This window comes from Amblyomma maculatum, chromosome 1 (genome assembly GCF_055883805.1).
Source record: "Amblyomma maculatum isolate TAMU_Amacu chromosome 1, ASM5588380v1, whole genome shotgun sequence".
Classification (NCBI taxonomy): domain Eukaryota; kingdom Metazoa; phylum Arthropoda; class Arachnida; order Ixodida; family Ixodidae; genus Amblyomma; species Amblyomma maculatum.
Window position 1 is genome coordinate 206,513,597 of NC_139344.1, and position 24,366 is coordinate 206,537,962.

Sequence of the window (24,366 nt, forward strand, 5' to 3'; positions counted from 1 at the left end):
CTTAACCCTTTGACTGTCGAATATTAAAAAAAAAAAAAAAAAACCTAGCGTCAAATCTTTTTAAACGCTATGCGTTTAGCACAGTACCCGTACGGCAAAAACAGTCAAAGGGTTAAAGAAGGTAAAAGTTGCAAATGAAGAGTTCAAATTACGTGCACATTTCATTGGCTTTAGTAGAGTTTCGTTTAAATGCTCTTAGCTACAGCACATCACTTTTGAGGTTAAATTATCTTGCTAGACAGAGGTGTGGTAAGCATGTTGCAAATAATCACTAATTGGCTATCATCTTCTGTACGATTTTCTAATTAATCTCTTCAAATTATTTTGAATCATAGTCTCTGCAACAGTGCTGTTATGCGTTATAAAGTGCAAAAGTGCTGCTTTCAATGAAGCCGTCCCTTCCCCAATCTGGTCATGTGAGAACGCTTTGAATTGTGTTCGTAGGGAGTTCTTTTAAACATGTACAACAAAGCATGCCACTAGTGCAGCAGCACATTCAAATTTTTATTTAGTACTCTACAAGCCAGAATAAAATAGGGGTAGTTGTTAAAAGGTTGTAGTTTCCTTGCGGCAATAATGTGAAAGGACTTTTTTGGTCAGAAATTGACTTATGCCCTGGACTCCCTCTTAAAAGTGACATGCAGTTAATTGCATTCAGTAAAGGAAAATTTTACATAATAACATGGTTTGCCTAATTTAAAAAGAAAAATGCAATTGTAAGATGCTGTCAAGCACTTTCAAATACACCTAGCAAATTCCATATATTCAGGAGGTCAGATTTGCAACATATTTGCTAACTATCACTGAAATTCACGATTTATCAACAGGCTTAGTTGCCGGTTTGACATCTGAAACATCAGTTTTTAATATTTTATTGCTTTTACTTCTTGTCAGTGACCACCCTGTAACACTCAGCTCCTTTTGTTAGTGGTCCTGCTACATATTCCTAAATGGAAATATAATGCTGTATCTAAAAGAATGATAAATTAAGTGAATTTGCAAATCATTATGTAAAGGAACAAAAAACTAACAGTAGTCTATTAAGGCAAACTTGGTAGAGGTGGATTCTTGGTTATGATGAACAGTGTGAGATGATGGTTGGTTTCCAATGGGATTCAGTTTTAAAAATTTCTGCTCAAGACAACCCATTTTTGTATGAGCATTGGGTAAAGTGAACTTTTGTGGCTACCATAAACAGTGGTGACTTTGTGCAGTGGCATTCACGGGGTATCCACATGTCACAATTGAGGAAGGAGAAAGTATATAAAATTACAGAAAATTCAGCACAGCGCACAAGCGCCCGTGGTGTCCCCTTCCTTGTGTGTGTTTGTGTTGCACTGAATTCACTGTAATTATGTTTGACAACCAACTAGCTCAGCATTTAAAGGCCCGTTCACACTTGCAACTAGCAGCGGTCGAGCGACCGTTTTGGTCGAAAAGCGACAGTCGCAAATGGCCGCATCGGTCGAAAAGCGACTGCTGCGGGCCAATCGGGCACTGCTCGAATTTCCAGTCGCGCGACTACTAGTCGCAAACCATTTCACCAATCAGCGAGGTCCCGGAGTACTCGATCGAGCACCTTCTCAATGCAATTGAAGAATACCCCTACCTTTTCAACTAACGGTACCCGGAATTCAAAGGCAGGGAGAAGGATATGGCCTGGGAGGAGATTGGAAAGATATTCGGACTATCCGGTAAGTACCATGAACTTTTGAGAAATGGGTTTTTCACGCAGGCTCAACATTTTATATTGACACCACGGTGATTGACACCGTCTATTCGTCGTCGGCATTCTCCTGGAAACACGAGAGCGCGGCATGCGCACGGGCTCGCCTGAAAAAGCTGAAGTGTCTGGCAAGCGGCTGCTACTGACGTTCGCTGTCATCATCGCCCAGCAGCTCTCCTACTCCCAACTCGTTCAGAGAACAGAACGAGAAGGCGACAGTCGCAAGTGTGAACATCGGTAGTGGCGAGCTCCTCTCCTCTGGTCGTGCGACTGGTAGTCGCGCGACCTCATCTAGTCGCAAGTGTGAATAGACCTTAACTCTCTTAAAGTATATAAAACTTCCATGGCAGGGATGCATACTTGCACAAGGTAGCTTCTACGCACTATGGCACAAAAATGCAAGAAAGCTGTCTTCCTATTTTCGCAGGAGGGGGAGAGAGAGCTTTCTTGCTGGTCTGGAAAAGGCAGGGCACCTTAGTGCCTGCATGTGCTCGGCATAATGATTGATCTGACGCAACCATATCTGATCGACCTACGCACATCACTTGCCATGCATTTCCCTGTGACAGACGAAAAAGCATGTGTGTAAAGTGTGCGCCGGTCAGCTTAGGTCTTTCAGTAGTGGCGGTTGAAAGGACGTCGCCGTAACCCAGAATAGAGTGTCGGAAAAAATACACCCGGGATTTTTTATCAAATAATCAAAGGCACCTTTCACCAGAAGATCCGTCGTTAGCATTATGAGCAAAAAATCACGCGCATGGCACTGCCAGGTGGTAGCTGGCAGCTGACATGGCTGCGCACTGACCGGACGTAGAGTTGAGTGAAGTTTGGCAGGAGCTGTCAACTTGGGCCTCTCCTTTCACATGAGAGCGTGATATCAAAATAAGCCCGCCAGGACCGTTGCATTCACGTTGCCCCTAGGTCACATAGGCACGTTCATATGGCTTGGTTGGTAGCCGAGCTATTGCATCATACCCTTAAAGGTGGAGCTTAAGTGTCTCCTATATTTTTTTCAACTGATGCAGTGCCGCTACATGCATTATCATGGCACAGAAGTCATCAGATATCTCTGCCGCTTGCACATTGCCTGTAGTGGATGGGAAGGCACTTGGTGCACCTGCTTTTGGAATTGATAACAGCTGTACTTCAGCAGCAAGATAAGAGGGAAGCATGGCTACCCTGCTTGGTACCTTCAAAGCTCTCGGAACAAAAGTAAAAATCTTAAAAAAGAAAGGCGGTGAAAACTAGACCAATGTTGCTTTCAAGTAGGATCAAATGAAGTTATTACATCCCTTCAGCTCACTCACACATAATGCAATAAACGCCCTCTTCACAGTTCTCATATATTTGGATGCATCTAGGAAGCTCAGACATCTTAGGGGCATCTGTTGATATGGACTTCTGACAAGACGAATACGTTCTCATGGTCCCTTCATGTTCATCCTAAAGTCTACTGATTTCTAAAGAAAGAAGAGTAAAATAATGCAGCTTTGAATAGAAAATCTCATTTGCATTCATGACACCACAGCATAGCAATTATGTTTAGCACACATAATCGATTACCAAGCGATTTGATTGTATATGTTGTGACCGCTTGTAATCTGCTTAGCATTCTGTATTTCTGTGGGCTGAAAAGCTTCATCCTTCTGTTCATTTTTTTTTATAGGCTCCCGTGTTCATCAGCTTCTTCTTTGCCTTGCGTGGGATGGCCAACTTGCCCATGGAAAGCTTCAAGACGGGTGGCATATTGTGGTTTACTGACCTCACTGTGGCAGATCCATACTATCTTCTGCCATTGATCACCAGTGTTTCACTGTTCTGTACCCTTGAGGTGAGCTTTTGCTGTCATGGCAAAGCAATTCTGCAAGTGTTTATTTAACCTAGCAAAAACTATAATTTGGCAAAGCTAACGCCTTATTGTGTCGTCTCAGTTTGGTCATAAGTTCTCTTGTAAGCTTTCTATTCCTGCAGCTCATTAGTAGCGTAATTGTACAAGCCACAGCTTAGATGGCGGCAGCTGCTGCCACAGTAGTACTATTATCGCTACGGCCGTGCCCACTTCTTTGTCGGCTGTGTTTCTGGTGCTGTCATGCTGCTGGATGGGGTTCTACTTGTGTACCGAAGTTTGTGTTACTATTACAGAATGCAGTTCAGTGTTTTAAATTTTTACAATGCACAGCCTATGCTCTGGTAATTTTCTGTGCTTCCTTTATCTTAAACCTTATCTCTAAATGTCTTCCAAGTTAATTAGGCTTTACAGTAAACATTTGTTAGGTGAATTCACCTACACTCAAATTCTTATTTACGCTTTAGTTTTGTGCTGTCTATTTAGTTCTCACACCAAAATTATCTGCATCAAAAACTTCTATGCAACAAAAAATCCTTAATTTTCTTCAATATTGCAATATCCAGGCACTGTACATACAGTACTTGGCTGCGTGATGTGTGGGGTTATTTTTGGATTTGTGCTGTTATTGGTGTAGCACTTGACCCATGTAACGCATGTTCAGGCCAGAGAAAACCGAGGGCATAGCCAGCGTGCACTGCGCACCTGCATTTCTACTCCAAAAGAGGCAAAAGCATAAGCGTTACAGAACACCACATTACAAACACTGCAATGACCCCCAGACCTCGTCACAACCCATAGCCAAGCCGTAGCACCCAAGACCAGGGCTGCAGTGCCGCGCGCACGAAGCAAATGTGCACACACGTTTGCAAAAGAGATTAGGGCGCTTGCAGGCTGCACGACGAACCAAAGGGTTAAAGCCCATGTGACACATCACGAGGGAGGATGAGGGATGCGAACACACCTCGATGGCACAGGTTGCACGTTGATGGCTCAACGCGCGTCATCATGGCACTGGCCAGCAGTGAAAGCAAGCCCACCCTACTCAGATGCGTTGACGCCGCAAGCAGATGCCAGATTCCTTTCGGGCCAGGACTTGAGCATGCAAGCATATAAGGTGCATGAATTCACTACCTGCAGTCCCCGGCCAAAGTCAGGGAACCCGGAGGGAAAAATGTACTCACGTGCTGCTGCCCGAGTCGATGGCGGTCTCTCCATTCACTTCCCACGCGTGGCCTTGCTTCAAAACAAAAGCCCAGTACATCATCGGGAAATAGCCCGATTTGAGTGTGAGGCCAACACGGGAAGAATGGAACAAATGTTGAGTGGCAGCAGCTCTCAGAAGGGCTCCCTTTGGGAAGGGTCAGCAGCATGAATTCCCCCAGCCCTGTCGCAGTGACCTCATTCTACTGAGCAAAACAAGCAGCAGCGGCTGCGTGTTCCACATCGTTTAGAAACTTTTTCTTACATGGAGATGGAACAGCGCAGGGGACGGGACACAACGACATGAGGAAGCATAAACACAAGTCGCTGACTAGTTGATAGTCAGCGCCTTGTGTTTGTGCTTCCTTGTGTCGCTGTGTTCCGTCCCTTGCCCTGTTCCATCGCCTTGCAAAACCAACTAGCCAGTCAACTCGCTCTTATAAATTTTTATTATAGGTAGCTTGGGAGAGTGTTGTGAAGGTTCATGCGCTGCTTGCACATTTTCAACAGTCTCCTGGAATGCATACCTGGTCTTTGCTCAGCGGGTACCAAAAGCTCACCTTATTGCTTGCTTTGGTTGGGTTGGGTTTAGCATTGCTAAGTGACTCAAGCTATGGCTGATGCTGTGATAAATTGATGGTAAATGATAAGATAAATTCTTTACATGCTGATATTTTATGTGACATAGTTACATTAGGTTTATTAGAGTGAAGCACACCTTGAATTTTTGCAATCCTTGAGACAAAGGATATTCTAATTAACCAGTCTAATTAATTCCAATTATCCGCAAAAAAATGGGGCCCAGGAAGATAATTTTGTTGAGGGATGCGCTATCTTCACTGGATGATTTTCATGATTACCATGTACTGCAGCGTGAAAGTCAGCCCCAAATTGCATCACTCCATCACTGCGCTTGTTTAGCTTCCCATGGGTTACATTGCGGCACATGCACAGCTTCAAGCAATGAACGTACATTGATGTGATCAAAAGACAGCAGTCGAACGGCAGTGTACTACAGTTAAACCTGGTTATAACGAAATTATAAAATGTCTGCAATTTTTCGTTACATCCAGGTTTTCGTTACATGCAGTTTGTGTGTGAAGACCCAAAAGGACAGTGTAGAACGAAAACCAGATTAAGAATTGGTGTAGGGGAGATCACCTTGAAGGTGTTTACAGTAAATCAGACTTATTTGAAGTCATATAAGTGGATGATTTGCGATCGCGCTGATAGCGCGTCGCCTCCATCTCCTCTGCGGCTCGCGCGACGCGCCTACGAGGGAGCGGGGAAAGGGGGTGGAGGAGAAATCAGTCTGGGGGAGAGAGCGCGCGTTGGCGCCGCCACCACCGGTCCGCTACGATGGAGGAAGGAAAAACTACACTACGCCCCGTGCGCCATGCCATGCGTGCTCGCCCACCACCGTTACCCATGGAAACCGAATCTGCCTTGCGTTGCCAGCGCGTGGCAGCGATGGATGCGCGCTGCTCGCCCATTGTCTTTTTTTAATTTTTTGCAGCTTTTAAGCATGAAGTATTGTAGTGCCATGTTTCGGCAGCGAAAGCAGCAGAGACTGCTGCGTCCGCCAAGGAGATGCGGCGTCGGCGCTGAAACACGGCGCGTTGTATCAACTGCGGTCACTCGTTACTATAGTGGGCATTCCTCTCACTTCAGTTTGTGTTTTATCGCCCTGAAACTTGCGGGGTTCTGCTAAATTTCCCCTAACTCAGCACTAGTTAAGAGACAGTCGGTGCCGCGAGTTCGTTATATCAAGGCCAACTGCCGCGACCTGTTCGTTACATGGAGTTTTCAAATACATTCACTTCAATGAGGGCGGCGTTGGGGAATTGAAAAACTTAACGATATCAAGATATTCGCTACATCGAGGTTCGTTACATAGAGGTTTAACTGTATATCAAAAGAGAAGCAAATGGTGTTCCATCTTAGCCTTCCATTCTGACGTACGGCCTAGCTGACTAGCAGCTAACTGAACTGCTAGCAGTCCTGTAGTTTTGTGTTCTGCCATGACGTTTGCCACGGAGATTATCCGAGACGCCATGATCAGGGGTTTGCTCTTGCGCTGCCTACCAATCATCCGAGAAAGTGACTGCCAGCGGGAACAAGTTGGGTAAATAGCGCTTAATTGAAATTTTCTTCAGTAGGACCAATTTTCTTGTGAATTACCATATTTTCTAGTGTACAAGTTTCATGTTTGTTTGTTGTTTTTTCTGAAAATTTCATTAGTGCGTCTTATTCACCGGTGTGACTTGTGTATGGAATAAATCTGGGCTGCAGCGGCCACGCCTGGTCCGCGCCCGGAAAGGTGCCTGTGCACTGTGCGATGTCAGCACATGTTGGATATCCAGGTGGTCTAAATTAATCAAGAGACCACAGCTGCAACATCTCTCATGGCCAATATGTCAGTTCGGAGCGTTAAACGCAACAATTTGCAATTTTTGCGTGGCCAAATTTTGGGTGCAGGCATGCGCCCGAGCCTGGAAATGACGTGCTGCAACTGCACGCCATGTTCTGCTGTGCACAGGAACTTCATTTGGAAAGAACTCAAAAGTAACGTCAAATTCTTTTGCAAAGACGAAATGCAGCTCATGCATTTTTATAGATGGTTTAATTCTAAAGAGGAAAATGTGTTCATTTGAAAATTGTAGCTTGCTAATAAAAAGTTTTAGTTTTTAACCCTTTTCATTTGCGTGACTTCCATCTGCCGTGGCATCTTCATTGCACTGATCGCCATAGCATTATTTATTTAGGCAAAACCATAAAAAAAGAGTAGAAAGGAAATGAGGGGAAGGGCTGGAGTGCGAGAGGAAATATGCAACCCCAGCTATTTCCTGGCCTTCTTGGTCGACTTGTTATGTTTATCATAGTAGCGTGCTTCATGCATGCTTCACGTCTGTCATGTTGTCTTATTTCTCACTATCCGTGGTGCTGGCTGCGAGGCGAAAAAGTTGTGACGCAGAATTCAAGCTGCGTGCAGTTGAATTTGCCGAGGAGCATGGGTATCAGGCTGCAAGAAGGCAGCTTAAGGTTAGCGAAAAAAAATTATCTGGGACTTGCACAAAGCCACCAGTGGGCTCTGGACAATGAAGTCAACCAAGAGGACCAGGAAACAGCTGAGGTTGGATATTTCCCCTCCCTGTCCGGCCCCACCTCCTCCTTTCCTTCTCCCCTCTTTTTTTTTCTCTCATCCCTCATTGCTCAACTGATGAAATCTCTAGTGTATTGGTGAGCAGCCTCGCTACTCGGGATGCCCATGTGGGCAGGGACCCATACCAGATCCGCTTTCTTCCTATCTTTTGGCATCGTGCTAGAAATTTTGTAAACAGTGGCAGAGATACGATCCCTCGTGGAGTTACGAAAGGCTGTTTCGGAATCACTGAAAATGGTGTTGGCGTTGTTCTGAATGATTCCTAGTACTATTGTTGCCTCTTTGGCCTCTTCCACTTGGCCCGTAACCACTGTACAATAGCGGACCAATTTTTCAGACTCCAATAATTCGGACTTGCATGATATTGTGGACTTCATTCAGAAACTGCCACGCACCCTATAGGAAGGGGGCGCTTGGCCTTGTCATCACAGTAGCCTACAAAAAGCACGCAATCAGACTGGAAATAGAACGCGAGAATTGTCCGCTGTGGCTCTTGCCTCAGATGCTGTCGCTGCCGCCCGCGGGGAAAAAATGGGGGAGGGGGTGGTGCATTCATGGAGCCTCTCATCACTGTCATTCCGCTCGCTTTTTCCCCGCGAGTTCCATCTTGTGATCTTCGCTACTGTCGTTACCAATGGAAGCTGAATGGTGTTGCTTCGCGCAGCGTGTGCATTCGTTTGTGGCGTGAGCATAACCTACAGCTGCATCACAGTACTTCGTGAAATGACATGCACAAGGAGTGGCCAAGATATTCTTACTGGAGGGTTATTAGTGGTTACAGCTTGGCACGATCTGCTTCTGCTGGGCACCACTGCGCATGCGGTCACCGCCTTGATCGAGTTGCATGCTTCCTGGCACCACGCACGCCTGCCATGTCGGCATCAACAAATAGGCACATACTAACGGTTGCACCCACCGTATCGGATCACGCTAGCGTGCGTGCATGGGCAGCGTGCAGAAGTTGATCACAGTAGCAGATTGTGCTATATTCTATTATCGACATATAAATGAAACATGGGTAGCTACAAGGTTTGTGATTTGTAAAGCTAATTTTTCGCGGGTCTTCTTCTTCTTCTTCTCTTTTTTTTAAGTTCACGGATGTTTTGGACTGCTTAATTATTGGCACCATTTCCCATGTCCCGCCAAGTCCAAAAAAAAAAAATGACCGGTGACTGTGTATCACAATTTTTTCATCCCATCACATTGCGTGGACTTCACTTTGGTGTCACAGCAATTGCTCGGCTGTTGAAACCAAAATTGAAAGAAAGGAGAAAAAGAAAATCAGTTTTAGATTATTTAGCGGTAATTGGCTAAAACCACTTTGTGATCCGTGTACAGTAATGTCTTATGTATCGTTGACAAGAAAAAGAAATGCAATCAAAATGTGGTGTGTCTACTGCTTTGCAATCCAAGCATGTAATTTTTGCTTAGAATTGAATTCCCTAAGAAATTACAGTACAGTTCAGGCGTTCAGGCGTGTCCGACTCTTCGTGACCCTATGGACCATGTCACGCCACGCTTTCCGGTCTCTCACTATCTTCTTAACATCACATAGCTTCATCTGCAATGCCTCGAGAATGCCATCTAACCATCGCGTTCGCTGCCTACCCCTTCTCCGGCGACCCTCAACCTTTCCCAACATCAAATCTTTCTCCAGCGACTCCTCTCTTCTCATCAGATGACCAAAGTAGCTGAGCTTTAACTTTAGAATTTGGCCCTCCAATGAGCAGTCAGGGTTTATGGTCGACAATATCGACTGATTTGATCTTCTGGCAGTCCAAGGAACTCTTAAGAGTCTTCGCCAGCACCACAATTCAAACGCGTCAATTCTTCGGCGGTCAGCCTTTTTCACAGTCCAACTCTCGCATCCATACATCACAACTGGAAAGACCATAGCACGGGTTATACGGATCTTGGTTGGCAGACTAATGTCTCTGCTCTTTACTAGGCGGTCAAGGCTAACCATTGCTCTCTTTCCCAGAAGCAGGCGTCTCCTAATTTCATGGCTGCAGTCTCCTTCCGAGGTAATCTTGGCGCCCAAGAACAGAAAATCTGTCACAGCTTCCACTTCTTGTCCATTGATGCTCCAGGACTTGATAGGGCAAGACGCCATGATCTTCATCTTTTTAATGTTCAGTTTAAGCCCAAACTTCTCACTCTCTTCTTGTACGCGCATCAGAAGTCTCTTGAGATCCACTTCACTTTCTGCCATTAAAGTGGTATCATCCGCATATCTAAGGTTGTTGATGCGTTTTCCAGCGATCTTCACTCCAGCTGAAGACTCGTCCAGACCGGCCTTCCTCATGATGCACTCTGCATATAGGTTAAATAGGCAGGGCGACAGTATGCAGCCTTGCCTCACCCCTTTCTCAATCGGAAACCAATCAGTAAGACCATGCCCAGTTCTGACTGTGGCCTCTTGCCCTTCATTAAAGGTTCCTGAGGAGACAGATGAGGTGAATTGGAACTCCCATCTCTTGGAGAGCTTGCCACAATCTGCTGTGATCTACGCAGTCAAACGCTTTCGCATAATCAATAAAGCAGAAGTAAATGGGTTTCTGGAACTCTCTTGCTTTTTCCATGATCCAGCGAAGGTTGGCAATTTGGTCTCTAGTTCCTCTGCCCTTGCGAAACCCAGCTTGCACGTCCGGAAGCTCCCGATCCACATACTGCTGCAGCCTACCTTGCAGGATTTTTAACACCACCTTGCTAGCATGCGAAATAAGCGCGATCGTGCGGTAGTTGGAACAATCTTTGGCACTGCCTTTCTTTGGAATGGGGATGTAAACTGACCTCCTCCAATCCTGTGGCCACTGCAGGGTTGTCCAAATCTTTTGACATAATGTATGCAGTGTGTTAACAGCGTCGTGTTTGAAGTTTTGAAGCAACTCAGCTGGAATACCATCAATTCCGCTAGCTTTGTTCTTAGCAAGGCTGGCTAAGGCCCATTCAACTTCACTCTTCAGGATGCCCGGCTCGAGATCAGTAATCACAACCGTCCTATGTTGGGTTTGCACATCCGGGTCCTTCTTGTACAGTTCTTCTGTGTATTCCTGCCACCTCTTCTTTATCTCTGAGGCTTCAGTGAGGTCCTTGCCTCGTTTGTCCTTTATCACGCCCAGCTTAGCACAGAAGCTTCCTTTGATATCTTTGATTGTCTTATACAGAGCTCTTGTGTTCCTTAATTGGCTGTTGTCCTCAACTGCTTGACACTGTATGTTCAAGAAGGCATTCTTATCTCTCCTTGCTATTTTCTGAAAATCCGCATTGAGAACCTTGTATCTTTCTCTTTCCCCCATACCTTTTGCCATCCTCCTTTCCTCAGCTATTTGCAAAGCCTCTTCAGATAACCAGTTTGCTTTTTTGAATTTTTTTTTGCTTTGGAACTACCTTAGTAGCAACTTCTTGTATTATATCACGAACATCAGTCCACATCTCTTCGGGCTCTTTGTCTTCTAGATCTAATTCTTGAAATCGATTGCTCACTTCCACAGCATATTCTAATGGAATCTGATCCAGATCATACCTGAAAGGCCTTCTAGTTTTCTGCGTTTTCCTCAATCGAAGCTTAATTTTGGCAACAAGAAGCTGATGATCGGTGCCACAATCGGCCCCAGGCCTTGTTTTTACTGCTTGTATGGCGCTTCTCCATCTCTGCCGGCAAATAATATAATCGATCTGATTCCTGTACAGACCGTCCGGTGAAGTCCATGTGTACAGGCGCCTCTTGTGCTGTTGAAAACGAGTATTCGCTATGGTCAGGTTGTTTTCTTGACAAAACTCTACTAGCCTCTGTCTAGCTTCATTTGACTCGCCAAGGGTCATCGCTTTTGTTTGCAGTATCTTTTCACAAGAGTGTGATTGTGTGCATGGCAGCAGCTGCAAATAAAGATACTCAGTCTTTATTGTCTGAAAAATTTACATACAGCGTGACTCCCCAATGTTTCGCTTCACTTGGCAGGGAATAAGCCAAGCCATGGTCATTATTATGGGCAATGCATTGCCAGGTGCATTGCACATTATTGCAATGAAGACTAAGAGTCACTGACATGTGTGATCCTTTTCAGGCCAGGAGTGTGGCCTCAGTGCTTGTGATTGTATAGGCTAACAATTAGTAAATTTCCGAATCAGGTGAGGTGGAGGGGGTGGGGGTCATTGTTTCTAGAAGACTTCCAAGGGCTTCTGCATCAGGGAAGCCCCGTCAGAGACTGCTTAAGACAGCAAATATGATGGCAGGATAGCTGACGGATTAGTGCTTGAACTTTTATGTACAAATATTTTCGTAATTACCAGCTAGGCACGTGGAGCGACGTACTGGACTTCTGGGCACGGTTATAAAGCCTTGAGGTACAGCCCACATCGAGATCGCTGCCAGTCACAAACAAATGTTGGTGGGCTTGGTTACCAAGCGTGAAACTCCCATTTCTAATATTGCCAGTGCTCAACATTCTTCCTGGACGTCATCACGCTATTGCCATTGAAGCAAAGATTGGTCGTTTCTCACGGCAAACCCATAGCAACACTTGCAACATCAGTTACTTTCGACTTAACGATGGGAATGATGAAACAGGGCTCTGTTCGGTCAGGCTAGCCTGTCTTGTGCTTTGTGGCGAGCAGTATATGGGTGTGTACCCAGAAGCGTTTCCCTTTCTCCAGCTTAGTCGGCATGTCCCTGTACTCAAGGACAAAACAACTGTCGCTACCTTCGGGGAATCTTTTCAGTCACAGTGTGGTGACTCACTGGAAAGGCATCAACTCTTGTCTGCTATTGTACTGCTTTTTTAACTTCAGCTCGTCCCCAGTCTCCGTTTCCTGCTACAAGTCAATTGTAACTATGAATTTCCCACGTGGCTGCTTGCATTTGGAAGCTCTTGCGATACACGGGGGCGCCTGATAGTGCCTTAAAATACCCGGAGGCATGACGATACCTTACACAAGTATTCCTCACTAGATTGTTCCTACCTGCAAGTGCAAGGTGTTGCAACTGCTAATTCGGGGTAAAAGGATGCAATCGTGTCCTCAAAACCAAAGTGGGTATGAATTGCATTTTTTATCAGACTTTTTTTTTTTTTTGCCATTGTTATTTGATTTCTTCTTTATTGACTTTTGTGGAAAGAATAGAAGGATTGCCTGTGCAGCCCAGCCATAAAAGAGGAACGAGTGCAGTTTTAAAATGCAAGTCTTTTCCGCATGTGTTGCAGTCGTTTGCAGTCAAGTCTGACCCATCCATCACCAACTCATTCTTTCATGCTGTTTCATACCATAAAGAGCTTGTGCGTTAGACTTATCTTTCTCTTGTCTTTTTTTTTTTTTTTTCTCTAATTTTTTTTCTGCTGGTGCATGCCTTGTGCAGATGTTCTGCTGCTTTGATGGAGAAAGCATATTGCGTTCACACAGATCTAATGCAGAGAAGAACCTGCAAATTTTTTTTTGCTGGTTTCAAAATTGTCCTGTATGCCTTACTGGTTTTGCATTGTTAAAATGTGTGCTGTACACAAGTTCCTATGCTGTGCCATGCCTAAAAAACGACAGTGTCTCACATGTCTCACATGAATAGTAACGGTTGAGCATAGTCTGCTGAAATGATGGTGTTAAGCGGACCTGTGCTTTGCTGTAGAAAATATTTTTACTCACTGACTTTGCTGTGTGAAGTGAAATTCTAGACTTAACATGTCACTTTCTTCCAGCTTGGTGCTGAAAGTGGTGTCAGAAATGACAATCTACAGTGGACAAGATATGTTTTCCGGTGCATACCAGTGATCATCTTCCCAGTCACCATGAACTTCCCATCGGTATGTTGATGCTCTAAAAACCTTTTTGACATTTTTCGGTCTTATTATTTTACCATTGGCAGGTATTTGTCAAATGTACGTCCCAATTATTTTTAAACTCTTTAATGTGTAGTGGGTTTGTTCAATGCATTTTTTCTTTATTTTAAACTAAAATGATTTAGGGCCACATTAGCAAATTTAATACTGTTCTTCATATTTCCGTTCTTGTCGAATATGAAGGGTGTGCAAAATGTAATCCTTGCATTTTTTCTCAAACACTGTTGATTTACGAAGTGCAGGGATAACGACCACACGATGGCAAGTTAGGACTGTAAGGACGATAGGGCAGTCCAGATACATTTAGCAACTGCTTCAGCTGATTTCAGGCTGATGTGAGAGCTGGCATTGTTGCCTATGTTGATGCCAGTTAAGAAAAAAAGCAGTAAAAAATAGGCTTGCATTCCCTTGTTCATAAGAGACTCAAAGTCGTACATGCTGGCCAAGGTTGCATTGAAAAATAATATAGGTCCATCTGATATGTGGCTGTAACATCTGTGAATTTCATAAATTTTGAATTAAAAAAAAAAAGAAAAAAAAAAACTTAGGGCCGTTACATTTTGGGCACCCCTTGTACAAGAGTTGCACAGACATCAAAATGGCCGTCATGTTTGAGACCAGAAGTACTGCTGGAACTTACATCTGCACGTTTTTCTAGTATGCTTATTGGCAGCTGCTTCCAAAGCTGTAAAAGCTGTGTTGTGGACGTCAGGGCTTTCGTGACTTCTCATGAAGCCCGCCGTCTCGCTATGTACTTTCATTGAAGGTTCATCTTATTGACTTCCTCCATTTTGTTTCTGTAATATTAAAGAGCAACTGTATCACTTTTTGAGAATTTTGCGATTTTCAAGGATTCAAATTACATAGGCTGTAGGTAATGCATGCAAAGTGTTTTTTGCGCTAGCGTTCAAACTTATGGCATAATCAACGATTAAACCTCGAGCTTCTCCTCACAGCACTGAAGTTCTGCGAAGAAGCTCGGTGATGACGTCACGGACGGTAATATTTCTGATGTTGGTTGCCTTCGGCCATGCTCTGCTGCGCCTTTTCTGATGGTGCTAATCAACATATCCAGGGATTTGTTTTCGGCAGCCTTATTTTTATTTCTTCAAACCAAGTGTGTTTGTGCAGGAAACGTACCGGTACCGTCAGTGACGTCATCAAGCGTCCCCCACCCGTCGCTGTGTACTGCGGCAAAGCCTTATAGGCATCGCGGTTTTAATCGCTAATTGCATCATTGTTTCAAATGCTAGCGCCTAGATATTTCGCATGCTTTAAGTGTAAGCTATAATCATTCAACTGCTCGAAACTCGTCGAAATCTAAAGCCGGTTCAGCTTCCCTTTTACATCAATCTTAAGTGCTCGGCAAATTGTATGGAATTTCAGAGTAGCATTTACCTTCCATATTTGTTATTTGGTTTGCCTACTGTTTCAATTTTAAGCCCATTTGATCAGCTGTACATCTCAGGCCCTTGAATTATGCTGCCGATGTTGTATAGTTTTACTACCTTCTTGTACAAAACTTTTATCTATTGTGCTTTTTTTTATATATATTTTCATTTCTTTTTTTCGGTGAACTATGTTAATGTAATCTGTGTGCAGGCTCTTTTGTGTTATTGGGTCACAAGCAACCTATTCACCTTGTGCCAAGTGGGTGTGTTGCGCATCGAAGCAGTGCGGAAGTATTTGAACATACCAGCGCTGGTGAAGCACCAAAAGAAGGAATTAGCCCTGTCAAAGAAGGGATTCATCGAAGGTGTCAAAGAGAGTAAGCAAACTAGGGTTGTTTTTTCTTGTTGATACTTGACTTTTGTGTTTCTCACTCTTTTGTTACATTTTAAGCTGCTTGAAAATACTGCCTTTTTCATGTTTACTAAGCATGCAGGATTAGGCATTCTCATTGATGCTCGTTTTGCAGTTGTACCTCAAATATAGTAGGTTGTAAACTAATTGTTGTTTCTAAAGACTGGTTGTTGTACTGCTAGTATATACAGTACACGTGAAATTTGAAAGAGAATGACTCATGGCTTATAACCTTAGAAGTGTGGGCGTTAATGTCTCTATGCTCCTTAACATAACGTGCAGATAGAGCCATTGCATTTATGATAAACAGCTATCAGTGTCCTTCTTTTGATAGCACAGTTTAACAGTAATATGTGAGTGTTGTATGTCATTGAGTTGGTAACAAAAGTCAGAGTACTCATTGTTGCAGAGACCTTATAGCTATGGCTATAGACCTTATGCAAAAATTAGAGGGTCTCTTAGATATCTGTGGCAAAAGCCTACCCTTCCTCTCCTATCATTTGCCTCATCACTACTGTTATCATGTTCATTATCACTAATTGCAGCATTATTGTCATCGCTACTATCATCCTCACGGTAAACAAGAAACACATGGACAGCAGGAAAAGACACACACGACACAAAGCACTCGTGTGTTTGTCTTTTCCTGTTGTCCGTGTGTGTTTGTTTTTTTTTTGCACTTCCACGATCGACAGGGCAATCTTTGATGGAGTTTAAGTATTTCAATCTCTTTTAAGTTTTCTATGTCATATATTGGTCAAGTGGGGAGATGCATTATCCATTTCCTTTAATTAGAGCCTACTCAGAATCTGTACCAGTTTCCAGCATTGGAGAAAAGTTGGTTTTTGCTTTTCAGTGGCTTTTAACAAAAAAAAATGGTATATAAGACGCACCTCAATTTATTCAGGTTACGGAAATAAGACTTGACTGTGTATGCTTGCTCGACCATCGCGAGCTATGTGCCTGAAAAAAAATTTGTTACGTGCGCGTGTGAATTATAGAAAAAAAGGCACTACTTATGCACGAAAAAACTTGCGCTCAGTGAGAGCAGGAACACTTTATTAATAATTACTCAAAGCCTTGAAAGGCTCCATCTTGGTACACGGTCGCAGATTTCTCGCGACAGCGCTCAGGCATCCTGATGCACGCGGCAGAGCACATGCAGGAAGGAGAAAACACACATAAGTAGTTGTAAATCGTAACTGGAAAAGAGAGTCTGCTCAATCTGGCTTGTATTGGCAGCATGGAGAGGGTAAAGAGAATGGACGTCGGCACCTTTTGGCATCCTGCCAGTGAGACTGCCTTACAATTCTCGAACACTATCACAATTGTAAATATTGTAATTGCAGCCGTCGCTACCATTACCATTTCATGATAAAGCTTGCCTATGAACATTGCGCAGAACGCACATAAGACGCACCGATGTATAGGATGCACTATCAAAAATTTTGTTTAAAAAAAACGCATCTTATATACCAGAAAATATGGGAGCGAAGAGAGAAAAAAAAAAATCTCGCAGTATTTAAAAAGTAAACAACACAGTGATCGCCATCTGTGCAGCAGCGACAATTATGTGAACTTGCGCTAGACGAGTGCGGTTAACTGGTAAAAGTAGTTGCTGCCATGTATATATCTGCGTCTTACCTTTTGCAAAGCGTGTTGTGTAGACACACCTCATTAACTGAAGCGCAGGGTATAGTCCATGATATTCTATCCATCGATGAATGAAATGTGTAAAAAGATGAAAATTTTGTGTTCGAATTTAGGAGAGCAGTCTGGCGCTGTTGAAATGCTTCAACGTGTTCTGTCTGGATACCTGGGCGTATGCACACATAGAAAATGCCTCGACAGCTTGTATGCACAATGCAGTAAAATCTAAGATGAGTTGGTGAAATAAGCAAATCAAGAGCAACACTCAGATATTTTACGCAAAAAGTCCATGCACAATCCATCTACAGGCAAATTTAATGCACTGTGGGTGATATATTTCATCTGCCTTATCGCCGAGCACAAATTTGCAACCTTTCAAAGTAGGATAAATAAGATACCATTTTACAGTTTAGGTGCGCGGTTGATAGAAAGTGTGCCTACAGCATGAGAACCACGCGACAGCAGATTAAAGGGACACTGTGGTGGTTTTCAAATGTGCTAATACTCTAGATTTTTTAAGTAGATTAGTTGTTGATCACGTCTGTGAAGTTATATTTTTGATTATGCATAAAAAATGTGTACAATCGCCGACGGAAAGCGCGCAATTCAAATCTCCCGCGCAACTGCTGCAAAGGAGGAAAGCAGAGAGAGAAACCTCACGTCTCCGTCACTTTGAGGAGCCGGAGGCATGCAGAGCCGCCCGAAGGAGCTTTCGGCGTGCGCTGTTCCTCGTCTTGCGTGGGTTGTGTACGTACAAAACATGTCAACTTAGTTTCGCGCGCCCGATACAACACAGCTCTGCATGTGTTCATATGCACGAACAGCTGTGGGCACGATGCTGTCGTCTTCCATCGTTTCTCGCAATGTCAAAAGCTCGCGGTGCAATGCAACGCTGCTGAGAAGAGAAATAAGCCAACCAAAGTAAACATTCCTCAAAGCATTTCCATTACTGTGGCTACATGCAGTTTGTTTCTAATGGGAGTTTTATAGGGCTTTGTCAAAAAGGCATAGCTGAACCATGACTCGGCTCCTTCTATTTCCTCGCACAAAAGAGTCGTGCCAGTCACCATTCTCTAGAACCGCGTTTAATAAAGGAAGAAAAGGGAGTTAAGACTGGTACTTCTGATTGTAGTCCCATTACTTTCTGACTTTATTTCGCATGCTAGCAAGGTGATGTTAAAAATCCTGCAAGGTAGGCTACAGCAGTATGTGGATCGGGAGCTTCCGGACGTGCAAGCTGGGTTTCGCAAGGGCAGAGGAACTAGAGACCAAATTGCCAACCTTCGCTGGATCATGGAAAAAGCAAGAGAGTTCCAGAAACCCATTTACTTCTGCTTTATTGATTATGCGAAAGCGTTTGACTGCGTAGATCACAGCAGATTGTGGCAAGCTCTCCAAGAGATGGGAGTTCCAATTCACCTCATCTGTCTCCTCAGGAACCTTTATGAAGGGCAAGAGGCCACAGTCAGAACTGGGCATGGTCTTACTGATTGGTTTCCGATTGAGAAAGGGGTGAGGCAAGGCTGCATACTGTCGCCCTGCCTATTTAACCTATATGCAGAGTGCATCATGAGGAAGGCTGGTCTGGACGAGTCTTCAGCTGGAGTGAAGATTGCTGGAAAACGTATCAACAACCTTAGATATGCGGATGATACCACTTTAATGGCAGAAAGTGAAGTGGAACTCAAGAGACTTCTGATGCGCGTACAAGAAGAGAGTGAGAAGTTTGGGCTTAAACTGAACATTAAAAAGACGAAGATCATGGCGTCTTGCCCTATCAAGTCCTGGAGCATCAATGGACAAGAAGTGGAAGCTGTGACAGATTTTCTATTCTTGGGCGCCAAGATTACCTCGGAAGGAGACTGCAGCCATGAAATTAGGAGACGCCTGCTTCTGGGAAAGAGAGCAATGGTTAGCCTTGACCGCCTAGTAAAGAGCAGAGACATTAGTCTACCAACCAAGATCCGTATAACCCGTGCTATGGTCTTTCCAGTTGTGATGTATGGATGCGAGAGTTGGACTTTGAAAAAAGCTGACCGCCGAAGAATTGACGCGTTTGAATTGTGGTGCTGGCGAAGACTCTTAAGAGTTCCTTGGACTGCCAGAAGATCAAATCAGTCGATATTGTCGACCATAAACCCTGACTGCTCATTGGAGGGTCAAATTCTAAAGTTAAAGCTCAGCTACTTTGGTCATCTGATGAGAAGAGAGGAGTCGCTGGAGAAAGATTTGATGTTGGGAAAGGTTGAGGGTCGCCGGAGAAGGGGTAGGCAGCGAACGCGATGGTTAGATGGCATTCTCGAGGCATTGCAGATGAAGCTATGTGATGTTAAGAAGATAGTGAGAGACCGGAAAGCGTGGCGTGACATGGTCCATAGGGTCACGAAGAGTCGGACACGACTGAACGCCTGAACTGAACTGAACTTTCTGACTATTCAGGTCTGATTTGGATGTGAACAGCCGCGTTTAGCGTTGATTGCGATCTGTTCACGGAGTGCAATCTTGTGATAGGACGGGCAGACAGCATCGGCGCGTGATTGTACTTGCATTTCTCTCTTTTTTTCTTCTTCTTTTCTTTTTTTTGTGCAAAGGTACGTGCAACGGCTTCTGTGCTAAACATCGGTCAACTCATTAGAAGCACATGCTGATGATTCTTCGGGAACAAGCAGATGATTAAGAAGCGCCCACTTTTTTGTCGCAGTAGGTTGTGACGACTTTGCGAGATCCTTTCCAGCACGAAACGTGCCTGATATGTTCGTGGAACCCCTATGGGAGCATTATTAGAAGATAAACTGTATACGACTTAGCTGAGTATGTGCGCATTCAGGTATGGAGCGCATTGAGCGAGGTTTCCTTCGATGCGTCTAAGCAAGCAATCATTGAACTTGTTCATAATATATGGCCTCGTAATTTTTCACCCATTGCTGCCTCATCATTTTACATAGTCCTGTCATCTTTGGGGATGCAAATTAAATTAGAAATTTAAGCGACGAGGCTCTTGTAAGAAGACACATTTCAGAACATGGTTCTTTCGGGAAGGTATTGGGTGCGGTGGAGCTGCAGCTTGGCTTCCAGCATACGTCAGCCGTCAGTTCACTAAACTTATATTGTGAGCGTACGATAAAAAGAAAAAGTTCTCTACATCTGCTACCAAAATGTCCCATGACTCAAGCAGCATTCTGCGCATGTTTGACTTGGTCTCCTGCACAATAGCTCCGTCAGTGCCTCGTATGCATCGCAGAGCTCTGCTACTGCACTTCGCTTACTGTTCATTTGTCTGGTGGCAGCTGTGTATTGCTTGCAAGGGTGGAAGAACGGGCTAGTTGGTAAATCATCTTGGAAATCAAACTAGCCCACTTCAAAACAAAGACACAGGAAGAGAACGACAACACAGTGCTGACTTCAACTGGTTTTTATTAGAGAGTGACACAATATATATGTACGAAAAGTGGGCGTGAAAGAATTGATAACTGCTGAGTTTGCATGTGGCGTAAAACACCGAACGCAAAGTTAAAAGGCGCACGATAACAATATAGGTCAAAGCAAGGCAGAACGGCAGGGCTATGAAAAATAAAGAAGCGAAAAACGGGGAGGCATGTAGGCAAAAACAATTAAAGATGGCACGATCCGAAGATACATAAACTAAAATCGAAAAAAGGCCAAAAGGGGCATTAAGAGCGATAAAAGCCAAAGGGGGCATTAAGAGCGATAAAAAACACAAAAGGGGCATTAAGAGCGATGAAAGAATCAAAAGGACAATTAAGAGCATTACAAGACCAAAAGGGCATTAAAAACAGAATACCTAAAACAACCAAGGCCACCCTTTCCATAAAACACCCTTTCCATAAAATTGTTCATTTCCTCAAAGTATGATACTTGGCACTCAAAGCAGGATTTGGTACACCGCGCCTGAGGCCCTTTTTTTCACAGCATTGACTTTCTTGGCGGGACGAGAGGCCTGAGACAGAGGTATTCGGCTATTGCATTAGTCGCTGCCCTTCCTTCCCAGGAATATGTGCATCGAGGTTTTGCTCAGGGCCTGCTAATAATGACACACACACACACACACACACACTTTTCAGAATGCCTTACTCTGTATCACAGCAAGCTTTCATGCAAAACCTACGCTCCCAACAACGGAAGAGCTGATCGTTTGTGGGTACATCTGGTATAGATATACACGGTGAAAAACCTGATGGTCATACAAGTGGAAATGGCGTGCCATAATGACTTTCACAAAGCCAGAGAGAGCTGAGATTAGCACGCAGCGCAACGATGGAGCCGCATCGGCAGCTTCCCCACCCGTTCCTCAAAATGTCGTCATATGACGTTTTGGCCAATCATGGGCGGCGCGACCCGCGGTGAGCCTCGTCACGCAGGCTGCATATTTCTGCTCAAAAAAGGCTTTTTCTGCTTTTTTCTGCCTTATTTGAACCTGATATTCGAGTTCGCAGCAGAAAAAACTGTGGGTTTCTGCTGAAAGCCTGATTTTTTGTAAAAGTGCTGCACTATCCCTTTATGACTCAAGGCCACAAGAAACAATATTACTAAGCAGAGAAAATATAACGGATCGGTATAGTATAAAATTACAAGGGTTCAACGCTGCTGAACCAAATATTGAGCGAAAGCATTAGCTGCGGGTGACCGAGCGTTCTTCTCTTTTTCTTCTTCCTCAGCCCACATATAAAGCCCCGCTTTAGCCAAGCCGTATGAATGTGGCTTAGTGGCCTATAGGGGTAACATGAATGCCAGGGTCCTAGCAGGCTGATTCTGACATAATCGTCCCATGTGAAACGAGAGACCCAAGTTGGCAGCTCCTGCCAGCCAGTGTGTCACGTGGGGTGTGACGTCACAGCGTCACGTGGGTAAGACGTAACTGCAGCCCGGTCACGCGAAGGCTTGAAAGTGCGAGTAGTATTGCTTTCGCAATAAAAAAAAAAAACTTATTGTCTTGTTTTCTTCGACATCCTTATTGTAGTTTTGCCTACAGCAAGAGACACAACAGTATGCAGGCACTATCGGCGGCAACGAGCATTAACCCAGCCGGCCACGCAGCCCCCCACTATGCCGCTTTTTGCTCCTCAGTACAAGTACCCTAAACATAGTAGAAACGCGTGTGGCAGTCGCTAAATGGCACCACTTTCGCATAAAGTCTATATAGATTGCCAAACTGAGTTAACATTGAAGGCAGTGATTCTAGAATTTGTATGTAACACATGTAACTCTCCGTTTTTTTGTTCTCTCTTTTGCAGGCTTCACAAACACTCGCATTGCTCGAGAGCTTGAAGAAAGGTCTAGAGCAGACGAGATACGATTCAAGAAAGCTGGCATAGGTCCTGTGGTCAAGACTTACACCTATGATCCTACTAAGCAAGCTCTTGCCAGAGGAGCTGGTTCAAGCCAGAAGGTCAACGGTTAGAGTAGTTAAAACTACAGAAATTGTTAGTCTTGCAGGAGCATTTGGAAATAGCTGCTTGTAAATAATATGAAAACATGGACCGAGAAAGTTGGTCTCGTGCTTGCTTGTGCAACAGTGGTTTGGTGAACTGTGCCGAAATAGTGTTTTTAATTAGACATCGAAAATATATAATATTCTGTAATAAATTGCGGCTGACTTTCTAAAATTTTTTTTTATGGAGGCCATCATCCTTTAATTTCTGACCATTAAAACTGATATGTGGTAGTATGTAGTACCCAAGGATATTGCTAAAGTATTGGAAAGGGGGAAAAAACTCGTTAGATTTTCCAGACAGTGATTTTCCTTCATGAAATATAAAAGCAAGATATGTGGAGTGATTCGCTTTTAGCATGATCACACAGGGTACAGGACAAAATATGGGTGGTGAAAAAGCAACTACAGATGGTATACAGGGTCTGTCCCAAAACTTTCCGGAATGATTTTTCATAGTTGACTGCGCTGGCTCACGGGGCGGCGCTTTGAGCGGAGAAGTTTCGTTTCGAAGATAGGATCCCCTACTAACTTCTCCGCTCGAAGGCAGCCCCGTGAGCCAGCGAAGTTAGTAGGGGATCCTATCTTCGAAACGAAACCGGTTTCAGTTGCCTGCGGGCAGTTGTTCAGGCAAGTTACGATAGGCGTAGAGCTATCAACTGCACCCTCATCGAGAAAAAAATGGACCAGCTTGTGAAGCAACTTTATGCAATCAAGTTTTGCGTGAAACTGACGACGCAATGTAGCAAAGCCAAATTTTCATTTGGCAAAACAGGTTTGGGGAAGGTCGAGAGTCTGCCAACGACAACAACCGCTCGGGACGCTTGTCGTCGTCACAGACAGACAACTCGCTGCAAAAAGTATGACGAGTTTCGGACAAGAACCGGCGATTAAGTGTTCGGAGAGGAGTGTGGAATGCCAAAAACAATCGTTCATCGCATTCGAACAGAGAATTTTCGAATGAGGAAAGTCTGCGCAAAAATGGTGTCAAAAGTCCTGGCGAGGAAGGTGAAGGGAGAGCGTTTGCTGAAGTGCCAGGAATTGCATGAGAGCTACGAAACAGACGTCTCGGCTGCGGGAGGTGGTCAGTTCGAAACCCGCCACCGGATACACACCGGTAAAATAGGTACAAGCGTCCCCCGGCCTGGCGCTCGGCTCTCTCAGGGGTGTGCATTTGGAAGAGGCTCTGCTAACCCTGCTGTGCTCCTTCGAGGGCCTAAAGCTTCGAACAAACTAATGACCTGCAAAGGTGGGGTTGACAGAAAAAAAAAAAGGGCCACATAATGTGCTTTTGCCGCACAAGGCGGACTTATTGTTGTCCGGTGGCGGAACTGATCACTGCCACATCGGAGCAACTATTTGAGACCTATGACCCCTTTCCCAAACATTTCACCCCAAAGAGCCGAGCACCAGGCCAGGGGAAAACTTGTACCCATTAAAAATCCGGCGGCACCAGGGATCGAACCTGGTACCCCCGAACACGAGGCGGATGCTCTACCACAAGGCCACGCTTCGGTCCTACCTACCAGACCGCCCGACATAGGGGTATGGACACATGGCCCACACCACTGAGAGCTGTTGGCATTGATTGCTGCCACAGGCCTGTATCAATATATTTAAACCCTTATGCCGAAGGGTGAACTTGCGCAATAAAAGAAAAAAAAAAGCTACGAAACAGACCCAGGATTTTTGGACAGG

General features: G+C 44.4%; 1 protein-coding gene across 1 annotated transcript in view; it reads left to right on the top strand.

Moving 5' to 3' along the window:
* Positions 1 to 22,823, top strand: part of OXA1L (OXA1L mitochondrial inner membrane protein) — a 68,460-nt gene extending 45,637 nt beyond the window's left edge. The window contains exons 6-9 of the mRNA XM_084590095.1: positions 3,393 to 3,557; positions 13,626 to 13,730; positions 15,369 to 15,534; positions 22,472 to 22,823. Of these exons, the coding sequence (XP_084446221.1) occupies positions 3,393 to 3,557; positions 13,626 to 13,730; positions 15,369 to 15,534; positions 22,472 to 22,638 (603 nt within the window). The 3' untranslated portion in view covers positions 22,639 to 22,823. The remainder of the gene's footprint in view (positions 1 to 3,392; positions 3,558 to 13,625; positions 13,731 to 15,368; positions 15,535 to 22,471) is intronic.
* Positions 22,824 to 24,366: the final 1,543 nt, after the last annotated feature.